Raw genomic sequence first — 24128 nt, 5'->3', positions numbered from 1 at the left:
ATCATTCTTCAAACAGCGTAACCTAAACCCTGACATTAAATGTTATTAAAGTACATTTCTTAAAGCCAAGAGAAGCAGCTTGGATAATAAGGAAGACAATGATCCATAATGCAGAGAGCAGGGAAGTAAAAGCAGTTTCCGCCCTTCTCAAATGCTTTTGTTTTGATTAAGCCAAACTCTTCTGTAAATAACTCTTTTCAGTTGTTTTGAGAAAGGCTTGAGAGGGAAGAACACTCCCTGCCTCGGGCACACAGGAAAGGAGCAGTTCAAATGCCAGCCCTCCCTGGACCCACACAGTCTGTTCCCTTTCCTTGCAGATCTGGTCCTTGACCATTACACCCTGTGTTCTGGACATTGTTATTCCACTCGAGATTCTTCCCAAACCCAGCTGCAGCGAGCACTCATCGGTCTGGGAACTCTTCCTTCTTGCAGTCTGTTTCACAGTTTGCTGAGGAATAAGCAGGAATCACTAGACTAGACTAGACCACTACCAGCCCTTCTGAGCTTTTAACTCAAAATCCTAGGACCAAAGGACACACATGGCTACACTGAAAATCCACTCGGGGCTTCCTGTAAGCTTTTCGTAAACCACCTGCCAAGCGCATGAATTCGAAGTAGTTGATCAAGGTCCCAGGCAGGAGCGGGACTCTATCCACAGTTGTCCTCCGCCGGGTCCACTGAGGTAGAGACAACTTAACGCTGGGACGAGTTGGGACCGAACCGTGTCAAGCACCGCGAATCCCAGCGCCCAGGGCCCCGCCCCTGGCCGGCTAAGCCAATCGCGGCGCGTGCAGGCCTTGGAGGCGGGGCGGCCGGGCCGAAACCCAGGTCTTAAAGGCTGAGTCAGGCGCAACTGGGCCAGAACCGAGGGCCTCGAAGACTTTAGAGTTTAGTGTGTCCGAGGAGTGCGGCTGCGCAGCTGTGGCCGCCACAGGTCAGTCTGTCGCCGAGGCGCGACGAAACAGGGACTGGGAGAGGGGCCCATGCAGGGACACGGCCGGGAGGGCGTGCGCGACCGCGGGGAGGCTGGTCGGCGCCGCCGACCTCGCCCCTGACCCCCGCCGCCCGAGGTGGGCAAGGGCAGAAGGAGGGCTCGGGGAGCCCAGGGCGGCGCTGAGACCACCGGGCTTCGAGCCCTCTGCGGGAGCCGGTCAGCCCCAGTGCGGTGGCGGACACGGGTCCGGCGCGGGGCCGCGGGGCCCTGTTCCCAGCGCCAGCAGCGCTGAGTAAACATCCTCTGGGAGCGGCAGGCGTGTGCGGGCGGCGTTTCCCGGGAAGCCCCGCCTGCAGCGCCTGCGTCACTGGCCCGGCGGGTGCTCTGAGCACCTGGAGAAGGGCCGGTGCTCGTGCGGGAACCCGGGCTCTGCACTGCTAGGAGCCACGTGATCGCGTCGCCTGCGTTGGGGGAGGACTGGGGGTGTTGGCAACGGAGACCAAGTGTGGGACAGCAGAGCGCTAGGTGCACTGTTGTCTGTGTTTTCCTGGGAAGTCCTTTCAGAAAGACTGGTGGCCGCATCTCACACCCTGCCGTACAGCCGTCAAGAAGAAAGGTGTAAGGCGAACAAATAACTCCTGGGGATCCCTGTCCCTACTTGGGACCAGGCGTCCCGATTAGTAAGATTTCAGGGTCATTTTGGCACCTTGAGTAAATTCCTGGACCAACAGTTCCCTAGTCGTCGCTTTAAAATTCTGACCCATGAGGTGCCCTGAGAGCCTTGTCAGAACCTAAGTTTTCATTGCGCTATTGCAGTGAAGTCTATTTCAGTTCCTATGGCACTTGTCCGCCTGCTTTTTATTTTGATGGCTGAATCATATACCTCCACTATTTGGTAAGTCATTGGCATGTTTTTCTCCACCTACATCCTGAGCTTTCTTCCACAGACCTTCCATAAATGCTTGGGAAGGTAATTGAAATGCTTTAACCCCACCATAGTGACTGACGTCTCAGAAGAAAGTAGGATCTCTTTTCAGGAGGATTGGTCTAATCAAAAATCTTTTTTCCTCCCTTCCTAGGTTTTTGAAACATGAATCCATCTCTTCTTCTGGCTGCCCTTTGCTTAGGAATAGTCTCAGCTTCTCCACAATTTGATCGCAGTTTGGATGTACAGTGGTACCAGTGGAAGGCAACACACAGGAGACTGTATGGCGCGGTTGGTAACATTGAATCTGTCCGGAGGGACCCCACAGAGAAGGGCCCTTGCTGTTAGAAGTTTATAGCCAGAGAGTAGCTTCTGGCGGTCAGCTTTACCAAGGCAATAACTTAATGGCAGCCATTAATGACGATAGTATGGGTATATGTTCCTGTATTGGAACTTTGAAAACAGCACCCAGAAGTGGAAAGCCTTCCATGGCCATGTTTTCTCTTCCTCTCTGTTGGCAAATCCACTTGGTGAAGATGGGTTGGGTTTTCAATAGAAATGATTACAATATGGTATATGTTTGCCTCTCTAGTATGAAGAAGAATGGAGGAGAGCAGTGTGGGAGAAGAATATGAAAATGATCAAACTTCACAATCGGGAGTACAGCCAAAGGAAACACGGCTTCACCATGGCAATGAATGCTTTTGGTGACATGGTGAGTGTGGCATGGGGGGCTTCACTTTTTGTGCTTCCTCTTCTCAGTATTTTAGCAAAATAACCTCTTGCTTTTTCAACAGTTTATTTACTTTTCCTTATAGACCAACGAAGAATTCAGGCAGGTTATGAATGGCTTTCAAAGCCAGAAGCAGAGGAACGGAAGAGTGTTCCGAGACCCCATCTTTGCTAGGATTCCCTCATCTGTGGATTGGAGAGACAAAGGCTATGTCACTCCTGTGAAGAATCAGGTATGACAGCGTTCACGTCCCTCAAGAAGGCTAAAAAGGAACAGCATCCCTACTTTGGAATAACATGCAGTTTGCTGGGTTTTTTTTTGGTTTTTTTTTTAAGATTGTTTAGGTATATCAGTTGTTGTTGGTCTTTGTATTTGTCTTATAAACTGATAGGTTTTTTTTTTAATTTTTAGGGTCAATGTGGTTCTTGTTGGGCTTTTAGTGCAACTGGTTCCCTTGAGGGACAGATGTTCCGGAAAACTGGCAAACTTGTTTCCCTGAGTGAGCAGAACCTGGTGGACTGCTCTCGCTCTTACGGCAATCAGGGCTGCAGTGGCGGCCTAATGGATAATGCCTTCCAGTATGTTAAGGACAATGGAGGCCTGGACACCGAGGAATCCTATCCGTATCTTGGAAGGGTAAACTAAGCTCCTTATCTTGTTCCAGCTCTGCTTTTGAAAGTTGAACATTTTCAGAAATGACAGACACTTTAGTCAGCATTCACATTTTAGATACAAATTGTCAGTACAAATTACCAACCTTTACACAGGTCTCTGATTATATAGCTGTTCTAACTTCTATGTAACATGAGGAATATACACTATTCTGCATATAATACAAATTTCTTCATAGTGAAAAATTTCTTAAGGACAGGTAGACATTTACTAATTTTTCAATTTTAAGACAACCAATAATATATTGCATCTTGGGCTACTATAAAACAAAATTGATTTTGAAATCATTAAGGTGCAAACAGCTGCTTGTGGTCTTGGAACTTATGTTCCCCCAGATGTAGATGATAGTCATTAAGTCTGTTTCTCATTTATCTTTAACATTAAGTCTGTTTCCCATTTACCTTTAAAAGGACACAAATACCTGTAACTACAGACCCGAGTTTTCTGCTGCCAATGACACTGGTTTTGTGGACGTACCTCAGCGGGAGAAGTCCCTTATGAAGGCAGTGGCCACTGTGGGGCCCATTTCTGTTGCTATTGATGCAGGCCATTCATCGTTCCAGTTCTATAATGAAGGTAGGTGTTTGTCTTTGTATCATAGAAATTCAGGCAGGCAGAATTGGAAAACACCACGATTAACTTTTTGGTATGGAGTCGTTTTCAGGACTGTAGAATTTTGAATGTGTGCATTCAACAATGATATTTCCACTTTAAATACACACACACACACATATATTTTTAGCGAGAGAGAGACAGACAGGGACAGACGGAAGGGAGAGAGCTGAGAAGCATCAGTTCTTCATTGTGGCACCTTAGTTGTTCATTGATTGCTTTCTTATATGCACCTTAACTGGGGTGCTCCAGATGAGCCAGTGACCCCTTAGACTCAAGCCAGCGACCTTGGGTTTCAGGCCAGTGACCATGGGGTTATGTCTGTGATCCCACACTCAAGCCAGTGACCCTGCGCTCTAGCTGGTGAGCCAGCGCTCAAACCAGCTGAGCCCTCGCTCAAGCCAGCGACCTTGGGGTTTCAGACCTGGGTCCTCAGTGTTTTAGGCTGATCTCAGGCTAAATATTTTCTCATGATAACAAACTGTTCTTGAATAATTTTATTTATTTATTTTTATAGTTTTATTTGGAAAATTAAATTTCATGGGGTGACATTGATCAATGAGAATAAACAGGTTTCATTTAAACATTCCTATAGCATTTGAACTGTTGATTATGTTGTGTACCCATCACCCAAAGTCAAATCATTTTCTGTCACCGTATATTTGTCCCTCTTAACTACATCCCAACATCCACCCCCTGTTAACTATACTGCTCATAATATACGGGGGATATTTTAAAAATAAATATGAAGCAATAAAATATCCCCTAATTTTTGTAAGCAGTATACTTACTTTTATCTCAAACAGTTACTTCATTATGGCAGACTTTAGTCATGAATATTTTTAAATGGCTATGTAATTCTATAGATACAACCTAATTTACATAACTATTCTCTAATTGTTGGGCCTTTTTTCCAAAAATTTTCTTAGTATTAAATTTAGAACTATACTGCTCATGCCTGACCAGGCAGTGGCACAGTGGATAGAGCATGGGACTGGGATGCGGAGGACCAGGTATGAAACCCAGATGTCGCCGGCTTGAGCACTGCTCATCCAGTTTGAGCAGGGGGTCGCTGGCTTGAATGTGGGATCATAGACGTGATCCCATGGTCGCTAGCTTGAGCCCAAAGGTCTCTGGCTTGAGCCCAAGGTTGCTGGCTTGAGCAAGGCAAGGGGTCACTCGCTTTCACTCTGCTGTAGTCCCCCCACCCTGCCAGCCCTCCCCGCATGAGGGCACATACGAGAAAGCAATCAGTGAACAACTAAGGTGCCACAACAAAGAATTGATTCTTATCTCTCCCTTCCTGTCTGTCTGTCCCTCTCTCTGACTGTCTCTGTCAGAAAAAGAACAAAAAACATAAAAACAGCTATATATAAAGCTCCCTAGGCAAGAGCCTTTAGTTGACATTCTAGGAGTAGGAAGGATTATGCTGATTAGATGAGTGACTAAATCATATTAGTCTCGATAACTAGATCTTATTGGAAATTTTTTTTAAAGTAGCAAATGTATTGGATTTAGTTAAATTTTATTGATTTCTAGTGAGTTGTATTTGACTTTTTCCTTTTTATCAGCCATTTCTATTTTTTTGGCAAATATGTAAATCTTATTTGAAATTTATGACATTTCATTGAATTTTGAGATGCTTATCAACTGTGGTTGATAGGGTGGATTACTGTCACCTGTCACCCGTCACTTGGAGCTTCTCACCCCAACATTGAATTTTACTCTCACAGGCATTTATTATGAACCAGACTGCAGCAGCAAAGACTTGGATCATGGTGTTCTGGTGGTTGGCTACGGCTCTGAAGGAGCAGAATCAAAGAGCAATAAATACTGGCTTGTCAAGAACAGGTATAAAACTCCAGATGTTATATTTGACATTGAAAAGGGAGTCCTTGTTTGGAGTTACTGTTGTTTTCAGGTCCAAAAATGCTCAGTTTCTAAATCCCAAAAATCTTTTTCCACAACACAGAAGTTCTGATGTTCAATTATAAGATTCTATAGCCACCTTGTATTTGTAACATTACATTTCAAAATTTTATTTATATTTATATATATTTATTTTATTCAGTGAGAGGAGAGGAAGGCAGAGACAGATTCCCGCATGCACCCTGACTGGGATCCACCTGGCAAGTCCACTAGGGGGCGATGCTCTGCCTATCTGGGGCATTCAACCAAGCTCCTCTTACCTCAACCCATCTTAAGTTGTGCCTATCTGAGACACTCAACCAAGCTCTTCTTAGCTCCTGAGGGGGAGGCCATGGAGCCATCCTCAGTGCCCCAAACCAACTCGCTCTAATTGAGCCATGGCTGCAGGAGGGGAAGAGAGAGAGAAGCGAGAGGGGTGGGGTGGAGAAGCAGATGAGTTTTTCTCCTGTGTGCCCTAACTGTGAATCGAACCCAGAACATCTGTCTACACACCAGGCCAATGCCCTACCACTGAGCCAACTGGCCAGGGCCTGAAAATAATCTTAGTTAAGAAGCACATCTGGCCCAAAAGGTTTCAGGTGAAAGGTTTGGTTTTTTTTTTACCCGCAGGGTTGAGAGCTGGTTTCATTTTTTTGTCTTCAATTTTTCAGCAAGATACAGTGAGCAGAAACATCTGCTTCTGCTGCTGCTTTAAATCCTGTAATTTGTCCCCTAGCTCAGTGACCTATTTGCATCACTGCTGTTATTCATTGGATGCCCTGCCATTGCAGTCTGCTTCCCATCTCAGAGTCCTCAGGGTTATCAGTTGCAATTTTCACAGCTAAAGTTTTTTAACTGATAATGTGTAAGATAGCCTTTGGAAATAGACCGCTATATTGGAATCCCAGCTCTGCCTCAATTTCATATCTTAATAGGTTAAAATAAGGACCCAAGGAAATTAACATATTTATAAGTCTATGTAGCAGCACTTAGAATAGTGTCTGATAAATGCTAAATACTATTTTAAGTATTAGCTAGCATTATTAATAAAGCTAATGTGTACTTGATTCTTTGTATAAAATGGGAAACACAATCTTCTTTCAGCTGGGGATCAGAATGGGGCATGAATGGCTACGTAAAAATGGCCAAAGACCAGAGCAACCACTGTGGCATCGCCACTGCGGCCAGCTACCCCACTGTGTGAGCCGATGGACAGTGACAACAGAAGCGTCGAGGACGGTGTCGCCGCGGGAAGTTACCTTAAAACTGATCAGAGCGTTGTTGTGTAAGATAAGAAACTTGAATCATTAAGGATCCAAGTTGTGCTGTGAATTCTGTGACATTTTTATAAGGGTAAAATGTTACCAGTACTTTGATTACTGTTATAAATAACTTTATAATGTTGAAACCTCATTGCTTAATTCTAAGAGTTTTGAATTTTCATTTTTTAAAAGGATATATAAAACATTGCCTTTTAAAATAAATTTTAATTCAATATGTAGATGTGGAACTTCTTTCTGTTTTTAATGCGTTAACTTTTTGTATAGCCAGGAGATATAATTGGGCTATAAAGACATAAGTGATTGTGCCAGTGGTGTATGGGAGAAAGATATTGACTGAATAGCCCTGTGGATCTTAGATTATAAATATGCAGATTTTATGTGAGCTGCCCATTGGCTGTATTGACCTAACTCTTGAATCTAGCAAAATGTGACAAACAATTTGGAAGGACAAAGGTAAATTTGTTTTAATAAAGGAAAACAATTTACTTTTTAGAAAAGTGAATGGACACACAGAATCATAGGTTTTAGATACTAGAAAAGGACTCCTTTGCCTTGGACTCAAGATATTTATAACCTAGTAAGGTTATGTGATAAAAGTCTCAGCCATTTATTGAAGCATCTCCTTGAATTGCTGGTGAAGACCATGTGACTGCTTTGCAGTTAATAAGGACCAAACACAGGTGGATTGCAAGGCTGTTTTGTCTTTGTTCTGCCAGGTCTCTGATGGCATTGTGCATAACTCTTCTAGGAAAAGCCTCATTGGTTATCTAGAGTTAGCAAAGTAAACTCAGTGGTTGTGATGAACAGTTCTCAGGTACTTGGTAATAACTGAAGAAATGTGTTCAAGATCTATAGGAAATGAGGCTGGGCTACCTTTGGAAGATGGGTGAGAGATCACTAGGTGACAAGGGTTTAGCTACCTCATCTCTGAATTAAAAATAAATTTAGAAGGGACCAAAATGCCTAAGCATGTGATTACTGAGGAAACCCCTCGTGTTACACCACTGAATCTCAAATCTCTGCTTATTGGGGCCATATTAAATTCAATTTAATCTGTTCCTTTCACTATTACCCTCATAACCATAATATTCATTCCTTCTTATGGTCTCTGGATATATGTTGATATAAATTGAAAAATTTCAGCAGTTCTTTTGGATTGTAGTGCACCTCTTGATGAGTCATACTTTGTACTTGACTTTTCAGGGCCCGCTGGGACTTGAGTCTGGTTATAGAAATAAAGAGAGATGGTGAAAGCAGTTTCTAAGAAGATAAGCAGTGTGTCACAAGGAAACTACCTCAGGGGAGGCCCTTCCAGGGAAGGCCGCTGCCTGCGTTGCTGTGAAGCAAGGCTAACCTCAGGTGGAGGTGGAAAGCCTGCTTTCCCTGCAGAGAGGCTTGGCAGGATTTAGGGGCTCAACATCCCCAGCTTCATCAGGTGTGCCCAAATCCCTTCATTCCAGATTTCAGGACACCCCTTCCCAACCAATTTCCTCACTTGAACAGCTCATGCCCTGTGAGTTGAGAATTCAATTGGCATTGTAATTCATCCATTTGGAGGAGAAGACGTTGGCTTTACTTTTCAGAAATCTTACCTCTGTGGCTACAAGTGATAGGAATACAGTGTGTCCATAAAGTCATGGTGCACTTTTGACGGGTCACAGGAAAGCAACAAAAGACGATAGAAATGTGAAATCACCAAATAAAAGGAAAACTCCCAGTTTCATACCTATTCAGTGCAGTTTGATGTGGGCTCATGCACAGATTTTTTAGGGCTCCTTAGGTAGCTATCCCGTATAGCCTCTACAGACTCGTCACTGACTGATGGCCTACCAGAACGGGGTTTCTCCACCAAACTGCCGGTTTCCTTCAACTGCTTATCCCACCGAGTAATGTTATTCCTATGTGGTGGCGCTTTGTTATAAACGCGCCATTATTCACATTGCACTTTGGTCACGGATTCGAATTTAGCGAACCACAGAACACACTGAACTTTCCTCTGTACCGTCCACATCTCGACTGGCATGGCTGTGGGCTGCTCCGCTGTATACACGGTATTATGTCATCTGCGCATGCGCACATGCTGCCACATCATCCTACAGAAACTGGGTTTTCCTTTTATTTGGTGCAGATTTCACATTTCTATCTTTTGTTGCTTTCCTGTGACTGGTCAAAAGTGCACCCATGACTTTACGGACACACTGTATTTTTTTAGGGCAGATACGGGAACCGTTGTCATTTAGGTGGCACCTTAAACTAGAAATTTGAAGCCCTGAGCTCATCCTTTTCCTTACCCACTTGGTCCAGTGCAGGTATAAGCAAACAGGCAATCTCATACTGCTTAGTTTGACCAAAATATTCTGCTGTATCAGATACATGATCACTCAGAGCCTTACCTCTTACAGGTATTTGGCCAGGAGTATCCGAAGGTGGTATTCTGCCTATCTTTGTTGCTACAAACATGCCATGGACTATCAGTGCTCTCTTGACAACTGGAAGTAAAGTTATTAATGCCTCTAAATCTAATCAGATTAGAGAACCTGTTTGATAAACTAATTCAGGAAATTTAGCTTTAAGATTCTTTTCCTCTAGAACCACCATCAGTAACAAATTCTGCCTCTTCAGGAATTGGCTTCTGCCATTTTGGGGGCTGGTAAGCAAGTCCAAAATTTCTGTGGCAGGCTGGCTAGAACTCAGACAGTATTTCTATGTTGTAGAATTAAGGCAGAATTCCTTCTCTAGGAAACCTCAGTTTTTGCTCTTGAGGACTTCAACTGATTGGATGAATCCTATCTGCATTATGGAAAGGTACTTTGCATTACTCAAAATCAACTGAATATAAATGCTAATTACATCTACAAAATACCTTCATATGACCAAAACCACTGAGCACCATAGCCTGGCCAACTTGATACATAACATTTACCCATCATAGGGACCTTTTCCTTGATGTGTACACCTCCCCCCTTATCACCCCTCCCCTGCCTACTGACCTGCCTTTTCTCTTGCCATTATCTCCACCTTACACCCCTCAACATACACACACACTTAAAAATAATTTTTAATCTTGACTTTAACATTTCAGATGGTCCCTGTGAGCTCTTCTATTAACTAATTATATTAACTGGGTGAAGGTGTTTTTTCTTAAATGCTTTTTTATAGACTGTAGCTCTCCCCACCCAAGTAATTTTTAACAGAAAGTGACTAGGATTTCAGGCTTCAGGACTGAGGACACCTAGTCACCGTTACCTACAGTTTATTTCTCTAACCTGAAACTGCTCAGAATAATTAAAACACTAATATAATACCTACCATACCATTCATGGATGATTACAAAGTATTTCACTGTTACATAATTTTACTTGACACCAGACTCCAACAAAACTCAGGATTAGGGCCTTAGGGTCTCCTATTCTATAACTGTGACTTGGAATTTGCCACTTCTGGTGCAATTGGAAATTCACAATTTCTTTTCCTTGTTGTGTGTTTTAATTATTTTTCTGCCCATCTACTAGTAAAGAAATGGCTCAGCGTGATTCTTCAAGCAGATTGCTTACTTAAATTCTCTTCAAAACCCAGCTTGAGGGACTGGTTGAGGGGTGGTGGCATGACTTACTACATGACTTTGAAAATACACATGACTTTGAAAAGAGTAACCCTAAAAAAAAAAAAAAAAAAAGAAAGAAAAAAAAAGAAATTGAGCTCTGAGGGAGAGATATGAGTCCTTTTCTCAAAGCCAATCCATCTTATCAGGGCATAAGAAATGCATCATTACAACCATAAAATATAATTTTCAAGTGAAAAAATCAAGTTGTGTATCAGTATGAATAATTTTGTACAATTTTTTAAAATACAGACATATATGTCCCTGGCTGGCTGACTCAGCGGTAGAGCATTAACAGTCATGGTTTGGTTCCCAGTCAGGGCACACAGGAGAAGCAAGCATCTGCTTCTCTACCCTCCTCTCTTCTCTCTCTCTCTCCCCCTCCCACAGCCATGGCTCTTTCGAGTAAGTTGGCCCCAGGCACTGAGGATGGCACCATGGCCTCGCCTCACACGCTAAAATAACTTGGTTGCTGAGTAATGGAGCAACGGCTCCAGGTGAGTTAGACTGGAGCATCGCCTGGTAGGGTGTTTGCTGGGTGGATCCCAATTGGGGCGCATGCGGAAGTCTGTCTCTCTGCCCCCCTGCCTCTCATTTAATAATAATAATAAAAATACAGATATACATTCTTGTATGTGCATTTTAAACAGTTCTCATAGGACTTTAACCAGATATGCATCTAAGAGGTGCTAAAGAGGCACTTTCTTTTTGTATTATATTATAGAATTTTTAAAAATAACTAATATGCATTAATCTCAGAAATTAATTAACAGATTCAGAAATTATAGTTCAATAAAACAGTTAAAGAATGGTAAAAGAGGAGGAGGAAGAGAAAGGGAAAAACAGACCGTCCTTAGACAACATGAATACAATAAAGGTAAGTCTCCAGTGTGGGGATTTATACTCTTGAAACTCATACCGGCACTGCTCCTCTAGTCCAATCATACAGCACACATTAGCCCTGGCTGGTTGGCTCAGTGGTAGAGCGTCGGCCTGGTGTGCAGGAGTCCTGGGTTCGATTCCTGGCCAGGGCACACAGGAGAAGTGCCCACCTGCTTCTCCACCCCTCCCCCTCTCCTTCCTCTCTGTCTCTCTCTTCCCCTCCCGTAGCCAAGGCTCCATTGTAGCAAAGCTGGTCCCGGCGCTGAGGATGGCTCTATGGCTTCTGCCTCAGGTGCTAGAATGGCTCTGGTTGCAACAGAGCAACACCCTGGATGGGCAGAGCATCGCCCCCTGGTGGGCATGCCGGGTGGATCCTGGTCGGGCGCATGCGGGAGTCTGACTGCCTCCCTGTTTCCAACCTCAGAAAAATACAAAAAATAAAAATAGAATTAAGGGACTGCCACTGGTCATTTGGCTTCCAGTGTCATCCACATAGGTCTCAGCAGCAGAACTTATCTGAGAGCCACAGGCTGTTGTGTCAGTCAGTGGCCTCAGCTAAGAGGGCTAAGGAGGGATTTTGCTAAGAACCAAAGGGGAGATGAACACAGATACTAAGGGAGGGAACATAACAAGGGACAGTTCTGTTAAAACGGCTTTAGTGAGAGTGGAAAACTAGCTCTCATTTGCATTCCAGAGCCTTTGTTCTCTCTACCTCCACCTCCCACAGCACACACTCCATATCCCTATGGGACATAAGTGACCTTTTCCAGCTTTTTGTACTCCTTTCTCTTCCACATTTAGGGACAGCACTGGATTGCTAATCACACACATTCAGGGGGAAGGCCGATATAGGGAGAAGCAAAAAAAAAAAAAAAAAAAAAAAATCTTTGGCTGTGGATTCTCAATTCTATTTTTAAAAATCATATCAGAACTTTTCATTTGGAAGGACAGTGGAAAGGAACTCTCTCAGGTAATGATAATGTTCTTGATCTTGATAAGGATTTGGGTTATAGAGGTGTATGCATTTGTTAAAACTCAAAAAATCTCTACATTTAAGATTTTCACAGTTCATTATATGTAAATTTTGCATGAAAAGAAAAATGTTATAAACCTATATTTAACCCTCAATGTTACACATGCCAAAGAATTTGAAAGTACTGATGTCACAACTTATGTTATTTCACTTTTTTTTGTGGTAAAATATACATAGTGTAAAATTTACCATTTTAACCACATACAATTCAGTGGCATTAAGTATGTTTGTAACGTTGCACAAACATTACCATTAAACAACTTCCCATTCTCCCCTTCCCAGCCCTTGGGAACCTCCATTGCACTTTGTTTCAACAAATTTGCCTATTCTAGATCCTTCATATAAGAGGAATCATACACTATTTGTCCTTTTTTGTCTGACTTCCCTCTCTTAGCATAATGTTTTCAAGGTTTATCCATGTTTTGTAAGTATCAGAATATTCTTACTCTTTGTAAAGCCATTCTATAGGGCCACCATCACAGCAGCCTGGCCCATGCAGGTTTGCATTGGATTCGGACAGTCGGTAAAGAAACAACGGAGCCAAAAACTGATGGGCCATCATCTTTAATCCTAGCTTGCACCCAGCAGGCAAGTAAAACACACACTGGGCTCCAAAACCCACTCACATTCAGTGCTCACAAAGCTACTGGCTTATCCGAGTTTCCTAGAATTAAAGGTTTCTAGCTCACCAGACGTATTCACCTCTGTTCCCCATCTCCTTCCTTCTCCCTGCACAAACTCTGCACTAACTGGCTTCTCACTCAACACTCTGCCATCTTGGCTGCTTCTCCTGGCCTCCTCCACGTGGCCTCTCTCTGCTCTCTGCTCTGCTCTCTCCTCTAATGATAATCTCAGGAACCACGAGAGCAAGCTCCCATTCTGCCCCCATTTTATAGTGTAGAAATCCAAACCTTTAATCCAATATACAAACAAGGAAGTCCCCGATACAAAGTCACTTATCTGAGGCATAATTGGATTCCTCAATGGAGTGCACCACCAGATCATGCAATCAGTCAAGGGTGTGGGGAAAAGCTTAGTCCCAAAACCAAGCCTTGGGCTACAACAGCCTGGCCTGCTTAGAGCCTGTCCCCCACACCCAATACAAATCACAAGCAAGCAAACATATATATCATATTTACAAACTTATTTGACCAACACTCTTCCAGGCTGAATAGTCTGCTGTATGCATGTACTGCATTTTCTTTATCAACTCATGTGTTGATGATATTTGGGTTGTTTCTAGCTGTGGCTATTATAAAGAATACTGCCATGAACACTTCCATACAAGTTCCCTGAGTGGAATTGCTGGATCATGTGGCAATTTTGTATTTAACTTTTTAAAGAACTGCCAAACTGTTTTCCACAGCGGCTGTAGCATTTTACATTCCGACCAGTAATATGATCTGGATAAAAGAAAGCTAAATCATAGAACCCAAATACTGTTAATTACTATAAAGTTGCACTTGAATTCTAATGGCAGATAACGAGGCTGTGTCCAAGAGAGGCCCTCCCTCAAGTAATCTTTATTAGCCATTTAAAACAACACAGTGGTGGCCCTTGAGGGAACTTGGAACACATGCACCCACCCACTCACACACAAATCTGTCTCACCCCACTCAACAACCCCAAATACACGTAAAAATATATAAATGAAAACAATGTCTGCTGTGGGAATGAAGCCTTAAAATAAATCCCTGGGCCTCGTGTCACCACTGGCCCTGTCTAGGAGGAGATGGTTGTTATGGCTGCAGTGACAGAATTTTCAGGGATGCTCTATTAAGACTCTTAGCTTATTTAGTTTATTTCTTCTGTCATCTAGCACGAGTGACAGAAACCAATTTTAAACTGGTTTATGCAAGAAGAGGATCTCTTGGCTACAGACATGGCTGGGTTCAGGGCTCAAAATATGACACCAGTACCCTGTTGTCATGTCCAGGATCTGCTTTCTCCACACCGGACATGCTCCAAGTCAGGCTTCCCCTTTGATCCTTTTTAGAGAAAAGTTGTCCACCCCTTTTGTGTCAGGGCTGGGATTGCTTAGCCCGGCCTGGGTTACATGCCCCATCAGAATGTGGGGAGTGGTGCCCCCACTAAACCACATGGATTAGCTTTGGGAGAGGGATACTCTCACAGGAAAACCAGGACATTTTCACCAGGTGGGCAAGAATGACAAATGCCATGATAGAGTACACTCTGAATAAAAGAATCAAGATTAAAAAAAAAAAAGAAGAAAAAAAAAAACCCAGAAGGATTTCCCTAGAAAGACCTAGAAAGACTGAAACTGATAGAATGAATTTATTGTGTGTAAATGTAAAACTCTATGTTGAGATTAAATATACATATTTATGTTAAATTTTATTTAAAGGTCTATGTACATATATAATGCAAGCACAAGATGAAAGAAAAATGCTTTAATAGCACTCTTTAAAAACATCTTAATTTTTGGTTCCAGTAATTTTGATATGACTAATAACATGATCTATGGATCCCAAAATTTTGCACTAATGGATTTAAAGGGCTGGATAAAAAAGAAGACAGTGACATTAATTTCTACTACATGTCTGTAATACTGTGGTCCAGCCTGGGAGCCACATTTTATGAAGGGCACTGGTGAGTGTCCAGACAAGGGTCATTATCTAGCCACAGATGCTGCTTTGGTGAGGCTTGGTGAGGTGAAGTGCTTATTGCTATGGGGCAGGAAGTGTAATCCAGAAGAAGACTGTAGGGTGCATGTGATAGAGAGAATTCCTGCTTTGCATGAGAAGGTTGGTGTCTTGAAACAGGCTGAACAGGTAGGCAACGTGAGCCTCCTACAAAGCCTCGTGGCCATGCTTGGAAAGCATGGGTTGGATTGCAAACACCGGTGACTTTCTGGACCACTCTTTCAGATCAGAAGCTTCTGAGATTTCTAGTATCACCTAATTTCCCCAAAAGTGGCAGTTCCAGCTATTGTAATTATCTATGAGGCATCTAGCTAGGTAGAGACTTTTGGTAGCCTGAGGGTGATGGCAGGTATTTGCTGGTGGCGTTGTTGCAGCATCAGGGTGCAGAGCAGCGCTTTCCATATACCTGGCTTCTAGTCTTTTTGGTCTTTGAGCGCGAAAGGTGCCTGTCTAGGGCATCTGCAGGAAAGAGGGCAAGGCACCTGCAGTTGTGGACACGGAGTTTGACTTTAGCTCTGGACCACACACAAGCATGCTACTCAATAAGCTCGGCTACTTCACACCTGCTCAATAGAAGTTTACCAATGAAAGGAATACACCAACTGCATTTCTAACTAACTGGTTATTTGTTTTCAGAGTGTTCTTTATTTTTTTAAATTCAATTTTTAAACATTATGTCTACTGGTTCTATCAATTGCTGAGAGTGGGTGTTGAAGCCCTCAACAATAATTGTGGGTTTCTGTATTTTTCCTCTCAGCTCTGCTGGTTACTTCAGGTAGTTTGAGGCTCAGCTGTTAGTATGTACTCATTTAGGATCACTATGTCTTCCTGTGAACTGATCACTTTGTCATTCTATAATGTCCTTCTTTGTCTATATTATATTATATTGTATTATAATTAATGTAACCCTTCCTGCTCTTGTTTAATGTTTACATTATCTGTGTTTTTCATCTTTTTACTTCTAACTTACCTATTCCTTGTATTTGAAATGAATTTCTTGTATATAGTATGTATATGTTGTTGGATCATGTTTGTTTTTTTAATCCACTTTGCTGATCTCTGTCTTTTAATTAGTGCATTTAGACTATTTACATTTAAGGTAATTCTGATATGTTAGGGCTGAAGTCTGTCATTCTCTTATTTGCTTTCTGTTTGTTTACTATATTTCTTGTTTCTGTTTCTTCCTTAACTCCCTTATTTGAACATTCATTAGGATTCTACTTTGATTTATTAAAGATATTTTGAGTATACAACTTTGTATAATTTTCTTGGTGATTGCTGTAGGTATTCCAATATATATGTAACTAATATTAATGCTTAACCATTTCTAGTGAAGTATAAAGAACTTACTTTCATTGAGGTCTCTTTATCTTCCCCACTTTTTGAATATAATTGTTGTATTTCCTCCTTATATTTTCAACACTTCATGAGATGGTGTTATAATTTTTGCTTCAATAATCAAATGATTTTAAAAACTCAGAAAAGTTTGAACAGATTTTTATATTCACCTATATATCTACCCATTTTTATGTTATTTCTTTTCTGAAGTTCTAAGCCTTTCCTTCAGAGAACTTCCTTTAGCTGTATTTTAAATGTAGGTTTGCTAGCATAACATTTTTTGTTTTTTTTTGGGTTTTTTTTTTGTCTGATAGTAGCATGAATTCCCTTTCATTATTAAAGGATATTTTTACTGTTTATAAAATTCTGGGTTGAGGAAATTTTCTTTCAGTACTTGAAAACTGTTTTCACTTTCTTCTGTCTTCAGGTTTTCAGATAAAAAATATATTGCTATTCAAATTGTATTCTTCTATAATTAATGTGTTGTTAATCTCTGGATGTTTGATTTTTTCCTATAGTTTTAATTACGTTTATTCACTATTTAAATTTAATTATGATGTGTCTTGGCATAGGTTTCTTTGTGTTTATCATAATTGGAAATTATTCAACTTCTTGAATCTGTAGATTTATGTCTTTTCCCAAATTTGAGAAGCTTCAAACACTTTTAAAAAAATACAATTGTGGAATCCCAGTCCTTCTAACACTACCTTCTCTCTTGTTGTTTGTGTTTAGGGTTCAAAAATATGCTGGCTTTGCTTTCTGAGATGTCCTGCCTTTCCTCTCTTCCCTCACTTTAGTCTGAACTTTCTCTTTCTATCAGCTCTGCCATCCCTATCCTGCTTGATTTTGATTCCACTGCAAGCAATTGCTCTCAGTGCGGGGTCCTGTCTTGAAAAAGGAGCCTTGGCATAGCAATTCCGAGTTCATAAGAGCTAGATTGCTCTAGTCCCTTTAGTCCATCTTAACACAGGCCTTTTGTATTTGTGTGGTACCGGAGACAACGAATCTTCTTTTATGGCTACTGTTCTCAACTGTCCCATATCACTGCTTTCCTTGCTTCCTTCAACATAGATGCTACTGTATATAAGAGTTTGTCTCCACACCTCATATTTTCAGATTTGTGGGGATATCTTGTCTTTTGTTTTGTTTTGCAAATTTGTCGCTGATGATTGATGTTTAGTTTTGTTTTGATATCTAGTTGCTCTTTTTATTTATGTGGTAATTCAGAGAGACCAAACAACTTTGCAGCCACTGTTGTCATCTTCTCAGAATCCTCTCCCTCTATTTAAAAAAATCTCCTATTGTCTGTTTTCTTTCTGCATTGTTCTTCGTGGATGAAGTGACATCAGATGTGTTCACAAGTTATCCAAAATAAGACAGAACTTTTATTATGAGTCAATGACTGATTTAAGCCACCCCTCCCACAAGTTTAGTGTAAAGAATTGCAGAAAAGAAAAAAATTTAGAGAGAAACTGGTGTGGGAGATACTCCTGATCTCTCCTCTTGAAATTTCAGCAAATTCAACTATAGTCAGAGAAAAATCCCCAGGAGCACCTGAAACATACACATAGCAGATAAAGGTCTGAGTTAGTGAAAAGGTGGGCCAAAGATAGAATGCACTCATGGAGGAAAAAAGCCAAGGACAGTTTTTCTCTTTCCTCATCCATCTAAGGGAGGAAGGCACTTTTAGTGTGGGCTTTGTTTCCGAGCCAGGAGAAGTGGAGAGACAATGGGGCAGAGGGGAAGAAGCCGAATTCAGGCGGGCACGCAACCAAGAGCAGAACAAGATCAGGAACACAGCCCGTTCCAGCATCTGCCTGCATCGCAGGGTTCCATTTGCAATCTTAGGTGCTGGGCATGCACATAGCCTGTGGCTTGCTCCCAAGATTGCCCACCGAATAGCCCGTGGATCTGCCTGTGTGGCCCACAAAGTTTGGCCCGCATGACACTGATGCTTGCTTGATCTCTGACTTGTGCCCCGCCCACCCCGCTCCAGAAACTTGGGCGCCTGCCTGCGAGCAGCACGCAGCCCTGTCCTGTCTGGGACTGTGCTTTGAATGGTATTGTCGGAAAGACCCGGCTGAGTCTCCCCCAGCCTCTTCCGTCCTGCATTGCTCCCTTGCTGTGTGAACAGTGGCGGTAGCAGATCCCCCACAGCTGTCTCCGGGCCACTCTTCTGTTAGAGGCAGAAGTGCCAGACCTCTGATTCTCTGCTTTGTTGGGACGTGGAGAGACTGCCATTGCTAGAGCCATAAAGTTGCAAAGCTCAAACAACAAGCCCCTCCTACCAATGCTGCTGAGACTAGCCTACATCATTACCACAGTCACACCGCAGCAGAACTCCGCCCAAGAACCTCAGAGTATGCAAAACTTGCAGTACAGCACCACCTGCAGGAAAAAGTGAAAAGTTACCTCTCAAAACTGAAAAATACATTTTTTTTTGCTTTTTCTCATTTTCCTTCTTTCATTTTTTTCTTCTTTTTTCAATTTAAACTTCATTATCTTTAGTTGTTATACTTTTTATTCTTGTTTTTTTGTGTGAGGGTTTCATTTCTGACACCTTCTCTTTTACTTTTTTTGTTTCCTTCTTCCCTTCTCTTTCCTTTTTTGCTTTTTCTTCTTTTTTTATTTTTTTCCCTCTCATCTGAATGTTATTTTTCATCAAATTATTATATATTGCTCACAAAAAGTAGAGGATATTTCAAAATAAATATGAAGTGATAAAAAAGAAAGCATTTTATTTTTTTATTAAGTAAGAACATCAAGAAAGCTAACGACAAGTAAAAGAAAATTATTTAATTATGCAAATGAGATATAAAACCAACTTTTATTTCATTGGTGAAAATGGCTGAAAGTACTAGATGGAGTATCAGCAGGTTCTTTGATCCCTTTATTTTTGTGTGCATTGTATTTTGGACTCATACTTTTTTGTGAGATTTTACTTGTTTTTTACTTCATTTTTCCTCAGTTCCTGCTCCTTATTCTCTGTAGTTTTTGTTCTACTTATTATTTACAAAATTTTTATTTTTTCAATTTTGATCTTTTTAGTTATCTCTTGTTAGTGTTAACATACAACTCCTCAAATGCCATCAAAGAAATAAAATATAATATAGATGCACAAGGCAAAGATATTGCTCAGACAGATAATGAAAAATTTCCAGAAAAAAAACAACTCAATTACATGGAAACCTTGGAGCTAAATGACAGAGAATTCAAAATTGAAGTTCTAAAAATACTCAATGGGATACAAGAAAACACTGAAAGCCAATTTAGTGAGCTCAAAACACAATTTAGCGAACAAAAAGAGTAGTTCACCCAGGAAATTGAAACTATAAAAAAGAACCTTACAGAGATAAAAAATTCAATATATGAACTGAAAAATGAGGTAGCAAGTTTAGCTAATATAACAGGCCAGATAGAGGAGAGAATCAGTGACATTGAAGACAGGCAACTAGAGATACTATAGAGAGAAGAAGAGAGAGACTCACGAATTAAAAAAATAAGAAAGCCCTATAAGAATTGTCTGACTCCATCAGGAAGAGAAATATAAGAATAATGTATATAACAGAAGGAGAGGAGAGGGAAAAGGAAATGGAGAACATATTCAAACAAATAATCGATGAGAACTTCCCAAGACTGTGGAGTTAGAGTCTCAAATCCAAGAAACAAGCAGAACACTTAGTTACCTCAACCCAAACAGACCTACTCCAAGGCACATTATAATGAAATTATCACAAATAAATGACAAAGAAAAAAATCCTCAAGGCAGCTAGAAAAAAGAATATAACATATAAAGGAAGGCCCATTAGGCTACCATCAAATTTCTCAGCAGAAACTCTACAAGTCAGAAGAGAGTAGACCCTAACATTTAAAGTACTGAAAGAGAGGAACTACCAGCCAAGAATACTATATCCATCAAAGCTATGCTTAAAATACAAAGGGGAAATAAAAATATTTACAGACATAGAAAAGCTGAGGGAATTTCTCATCAGAAAATCCACACTTCAGGAAATACTAAAGAGAGTTATCTGATTCCTTTTACAAAGAATAAAACAAAAACAAAACTACAAGTAAAAGGTCCAACAGGACCACAATAAAAACAAGGATAATCTGTGATAACAATAACATAAAAGGAGAGAGGACAAAGATCAGCAGTAGCATAGGAGGATGAAATGCAGAAGGATTCATGAGATAATGGACTCAAGTGAATATGATAATTTTTCTTTTAATAACCTAATGGTAACCATCCCTGAAAATGCCACCACTGAAACACATAGCTTAAAAAGAGAAGAAACAGAGGAAAGAAGTATAGAGTACCACCAAACAAAAACAAATGACAGAAAAACAAAAGAGAAGAACCAATAAGACACAGAGGTATCAGAAAGCAATATATAAAATGGCAATAGGAAACCCTCAAGTGTCCATAATTATATTAAATGTACATGGATTGAACTCAACAATAAAGAGGCACAGAGTAGCAGATTGGGTAAAAAAGCAAAACCCAACTGTATGCTGCCTTCAAGAGACACATCTAAGGTACAAGGATAAAAATAGATTCAAAGTGAAAGTTTGGAAAACAATTCTCCAAGCAAATAATATCTGAAGAAAAGCAGGTATAGACATACTCATATCTGACAACGCTGACTACAAGACAACAAAAGTTTTTGTCATTTTATAATGATAAAGGGGACACTTCTTAAAATATATGCACCAAATCAGGTAGCACAAAAATATATTAGACGTCTACTAACTGATCTAAAAATAGAAACCAATAAAAATATAATCATACTTGGAGATTTCAGTATACCATGAATGGTTGTAGATCATTCATCCAAACAGAAAATCAATAAAGAAATATTGGCCTTAATTGAAACACTAGAACAAATGGATATAATAGACAACTACAATTCTGCATCCCAGGACGTCAGAATATACGTTTTCCTCCAGTGTACATGGAACATTCTTAAGAATTGACCATATGCTGGGCCACAAAACTAGCATCAACAAATTCAGAAAGTCTGAAATTATACCAACCATATTCTTGGACCATAAGGCTTTGGAACTAGAATTCAACTGCAAAAAAGTAAACAAACCCATAAAAATTTGGAAATTAAATAACATACTTCTAAAAAATGATTGGGTCAAAGAAAACATAAAAGCAGAGATCAAAAGATATATACAGATGAACAACGACAATATGACATATCAGAATCTCTGGGATGCAGCAAAAGCAGTAATAAGAGGGAAGTTCACAACATTACAGGCTTATATATATCAAAAAACAAGAGAGAGCCCAAGTAAACAACTTAACATCACATCTTAAAGAACTAGAAAAAGAACAAAGGCAACTCAAAACCAGCAGAAGAAAGGAAATAATAAAAATTAGAGCAGAAGTAAATGAAATAGAGAACAGAAAGATTATAGAAAAATTTAATGCAACAAAGAACTGGTTTCAAAAGATCAACAAAATTGAGAAACCCCTGGCAAGACTCACTAAAGAAAAAGGAGAAAAGATTCATATAAACAAAATCTGAAAAGAAAGAGGAGAAATTATTTTGCATATCATATATATACAAAGGATCATTGTGGAATACTATAAAAACTATATGCCACTAAATTCAACAATCTAGAAGAAATGGATAAATTCCTAGAACTATGCAATCTTCCTAGACTGAATCACAAAGACGTGGAAAGCCTAAATAGCCCCATAAGCAGGGAGGACATAAAAACAACTATCAAAAACCTCCCCAAAAATAAAAGTCCAGGGCCAGACAGCTACACTAGTGAATTTTACCAAACATTCAAAGTAGATATGGTTCCTATTCTTCTCAATGTTTTCCAAAAAAATGGAAGACAAAGCAATATTTCCAAACACATTTTATGAGGCCCACATAACCCTCATACCAAAACTTGGCAGGAACAATACAAAAAAATCCCCACAAACTACAGACCAATATCTCTAATAAATACAAATGCAAAAATCCTAAACAAAATACTAGCAAATTGAATAAAACAACACATTAAAAATTATAAATACATCACAGTCAAGTGGAATTCATCCCAGAAGCACAAGGATGGTTCAACATACATAAAACAATTAATGTAATGCACCATATCAACAAAACAGAGGACAAAATCCATATGATTCTATCAATAGATGCAGAAAAGGCATTCGATAAAATTCAACATCCTTTTATGTTTAAAACACTCAATAAAATGGGTATAGAAGGAAAATATCTCAACACAATAAAGGCCATATATGACAAACCATTAGCTAACATCATACTAAATGGTAAAAAACTGAAAACTTTCCTCTAAAATCAGGAACAGGACAAGGTTGCCCACTCTCTCCACTCCTATTCAACATAATGCTGGAAGTTCTAGCCATAGCAATCAGAGAAGAAAAAGAAATAGAGGCATTCATATTGGGAAATAATAATGGTTTTATTTTTTGCAGATGACACGATCCAGTATATAAAAACTCCCAAAGACTCCACAGAAAGACTATTAGAAACAATAAACCAATACAGTGAGGTCACAGGATACAAAATTACTATACAAAAGTCTATTGCTTTCATACATGCCAACAATGAAACTTCAAAAAATGAACTAAAAAAATAATCCCTTTTACAGTTGCAACAAAAAATAAAAAAACTTAGAAATAAACATAACAAAGAATGTAAAGGATCAATATATTGAAAACTACAAAGCATTAAAGGAAATAGAAAAAGACACAATGAAATGGAAAAATATCCCATGTTCTTGGATAGGAAGAATAAATATAGTTAAAGTGGCCATATTATCCAAAGCAATATACACATTTAATGCAATTCCCATCAAAATTCCAATGTGATTTTTTAAAGAAATGGAACAGAAAATTATCAGGTTTGTATGGAACCATAAAAAACCCTGAATAACCAAAATAATCCTGAGGAAAATAAAACAAAGCTGGAGGTATTACAATACCTGACTTCAAATTATACTATGATAATCAAACAGTGCGGTATTGGCAGAAAAACAGACACACAGACCAATGGAACAGAATCGAAAGCCCAGAAATAAAACCACATATATATGGGCAAATCATCTTTGATAAAGGAGCCAACAACACACAATGGAGAAAAGAAAGCTTCTTCACAAATGGTGCTGGGAAAATTGGAAAGCCACATGAAAAGGAATGAAACTTGACTACAGTTTGTCCCCTTGCAAAAAATGAATTCAAAATGAATCAAAAACCCAGATATAAGACCTGAAACAATAAATTACATAGAAGAAAACATAGGTAATAAACTCATGTACCTTGGCTGTAGAGAGCATTTTATGAATTTGACCCCAAAGGCAAGGGAAGTAAAGGCAAAGATAAATTAATAGGACTATATCAAACTAAGAAGCTTTTGCACAGCAAAGAAACTGACAATAAACCAAACAGACAACCAACTAAGTGGGAGATGATATTTGCAAACAGTTTAGATAAGGGGATAATATTCAAAATATATAAAGACACACAACTCAGCAACAAACAAGCAAATAATTCAATAAGAAAA

At 40.1% G+C, this 24128-nt stretch overlaps 1 protein-coding gene across 2 annotated transcripts; it reads left to right on the top strand.

Moving 5' to 3' along the window:
* Positions 1-780: 780 nt before the first annotated feature.
* Positions 781-7285, top strand: LOC136394720 (procathepsin L). 2 transcript variants are annotated; one of them, XM_066368311.1, is made up of 9 exons: positions 848-934; positions 1751-1829; positions 2014-2150; positions 2452-2574; positions 2678-2824; positions 3004-3228; positions 3675-3840; positions 5610-5727; positions 6889-7285. In XM_066368311.1, the coding sequence occupies exons 3-9, from the start codon at positions 2025-2027 to the stop codon at positions 6986-6988; spliced, it is 1005 nt and encodes a 334-aa protein (XP_066224408.1). In that variant the 5' UTR covers positions 848-934; positions 1751-1829; positions 2014-2024; the 3' UTR covers positions 6989-7285. The 2 variants fall into 2 exon arrangements, with proteins under 2 accessions (XP_066224407.1, XP_066224408.1); XM_066368310.1 differs by lacking the exon at positions 1751-1829 and having other exon boundaries at positions 781-934.
* Positions 7286-24128: the final 16843 nt, after the last annotated feature.

The sequence above is a fragment of the Saccopteryx leptura genome, chromosome 2, assembly GCF_036850995.1.
Source record: "Saccopteryx leptura isolate mSacLep1 chromosome 2, mSacLep1_pri_phased_curated, whole genome shotgun sequence".
Classification (NCBI taxonomy): domain Eukaryota; kingdom Metazoa; phylum Chordata; class Mammalia; order Chiroptera; family Emballonuridae; genus Saccopteryx; species Saccopteryx leptura.
Note: the sequence above shows the minus strand (reverse complement) of the source record. Positions and strands in the feature narration are given on the sequence as shown.

Coding starts and splice junctions, on each gene's coding strand:
- LOC136394720 (XM_066368310.1), top strand. CDS start 2,025: ATGAATCCATCTCTTCTTCTGGCTGCCCTTTGCTTAGGAATAGTCTCA. Junction 3,229..3,674: donor CCTATCCGTATCTTGGAAGG/GTAAACTAAGCT, acceptor TACCTTTAAAAG/GACACAAATACCTGTAACTA. Junction 3,841..5,609: donor GTTCCAGTTCTATAATGAAG/GTAGGTGTTTGT, acceptor TTACTCTCACAG/GCATTTATTATGAACCAGAC.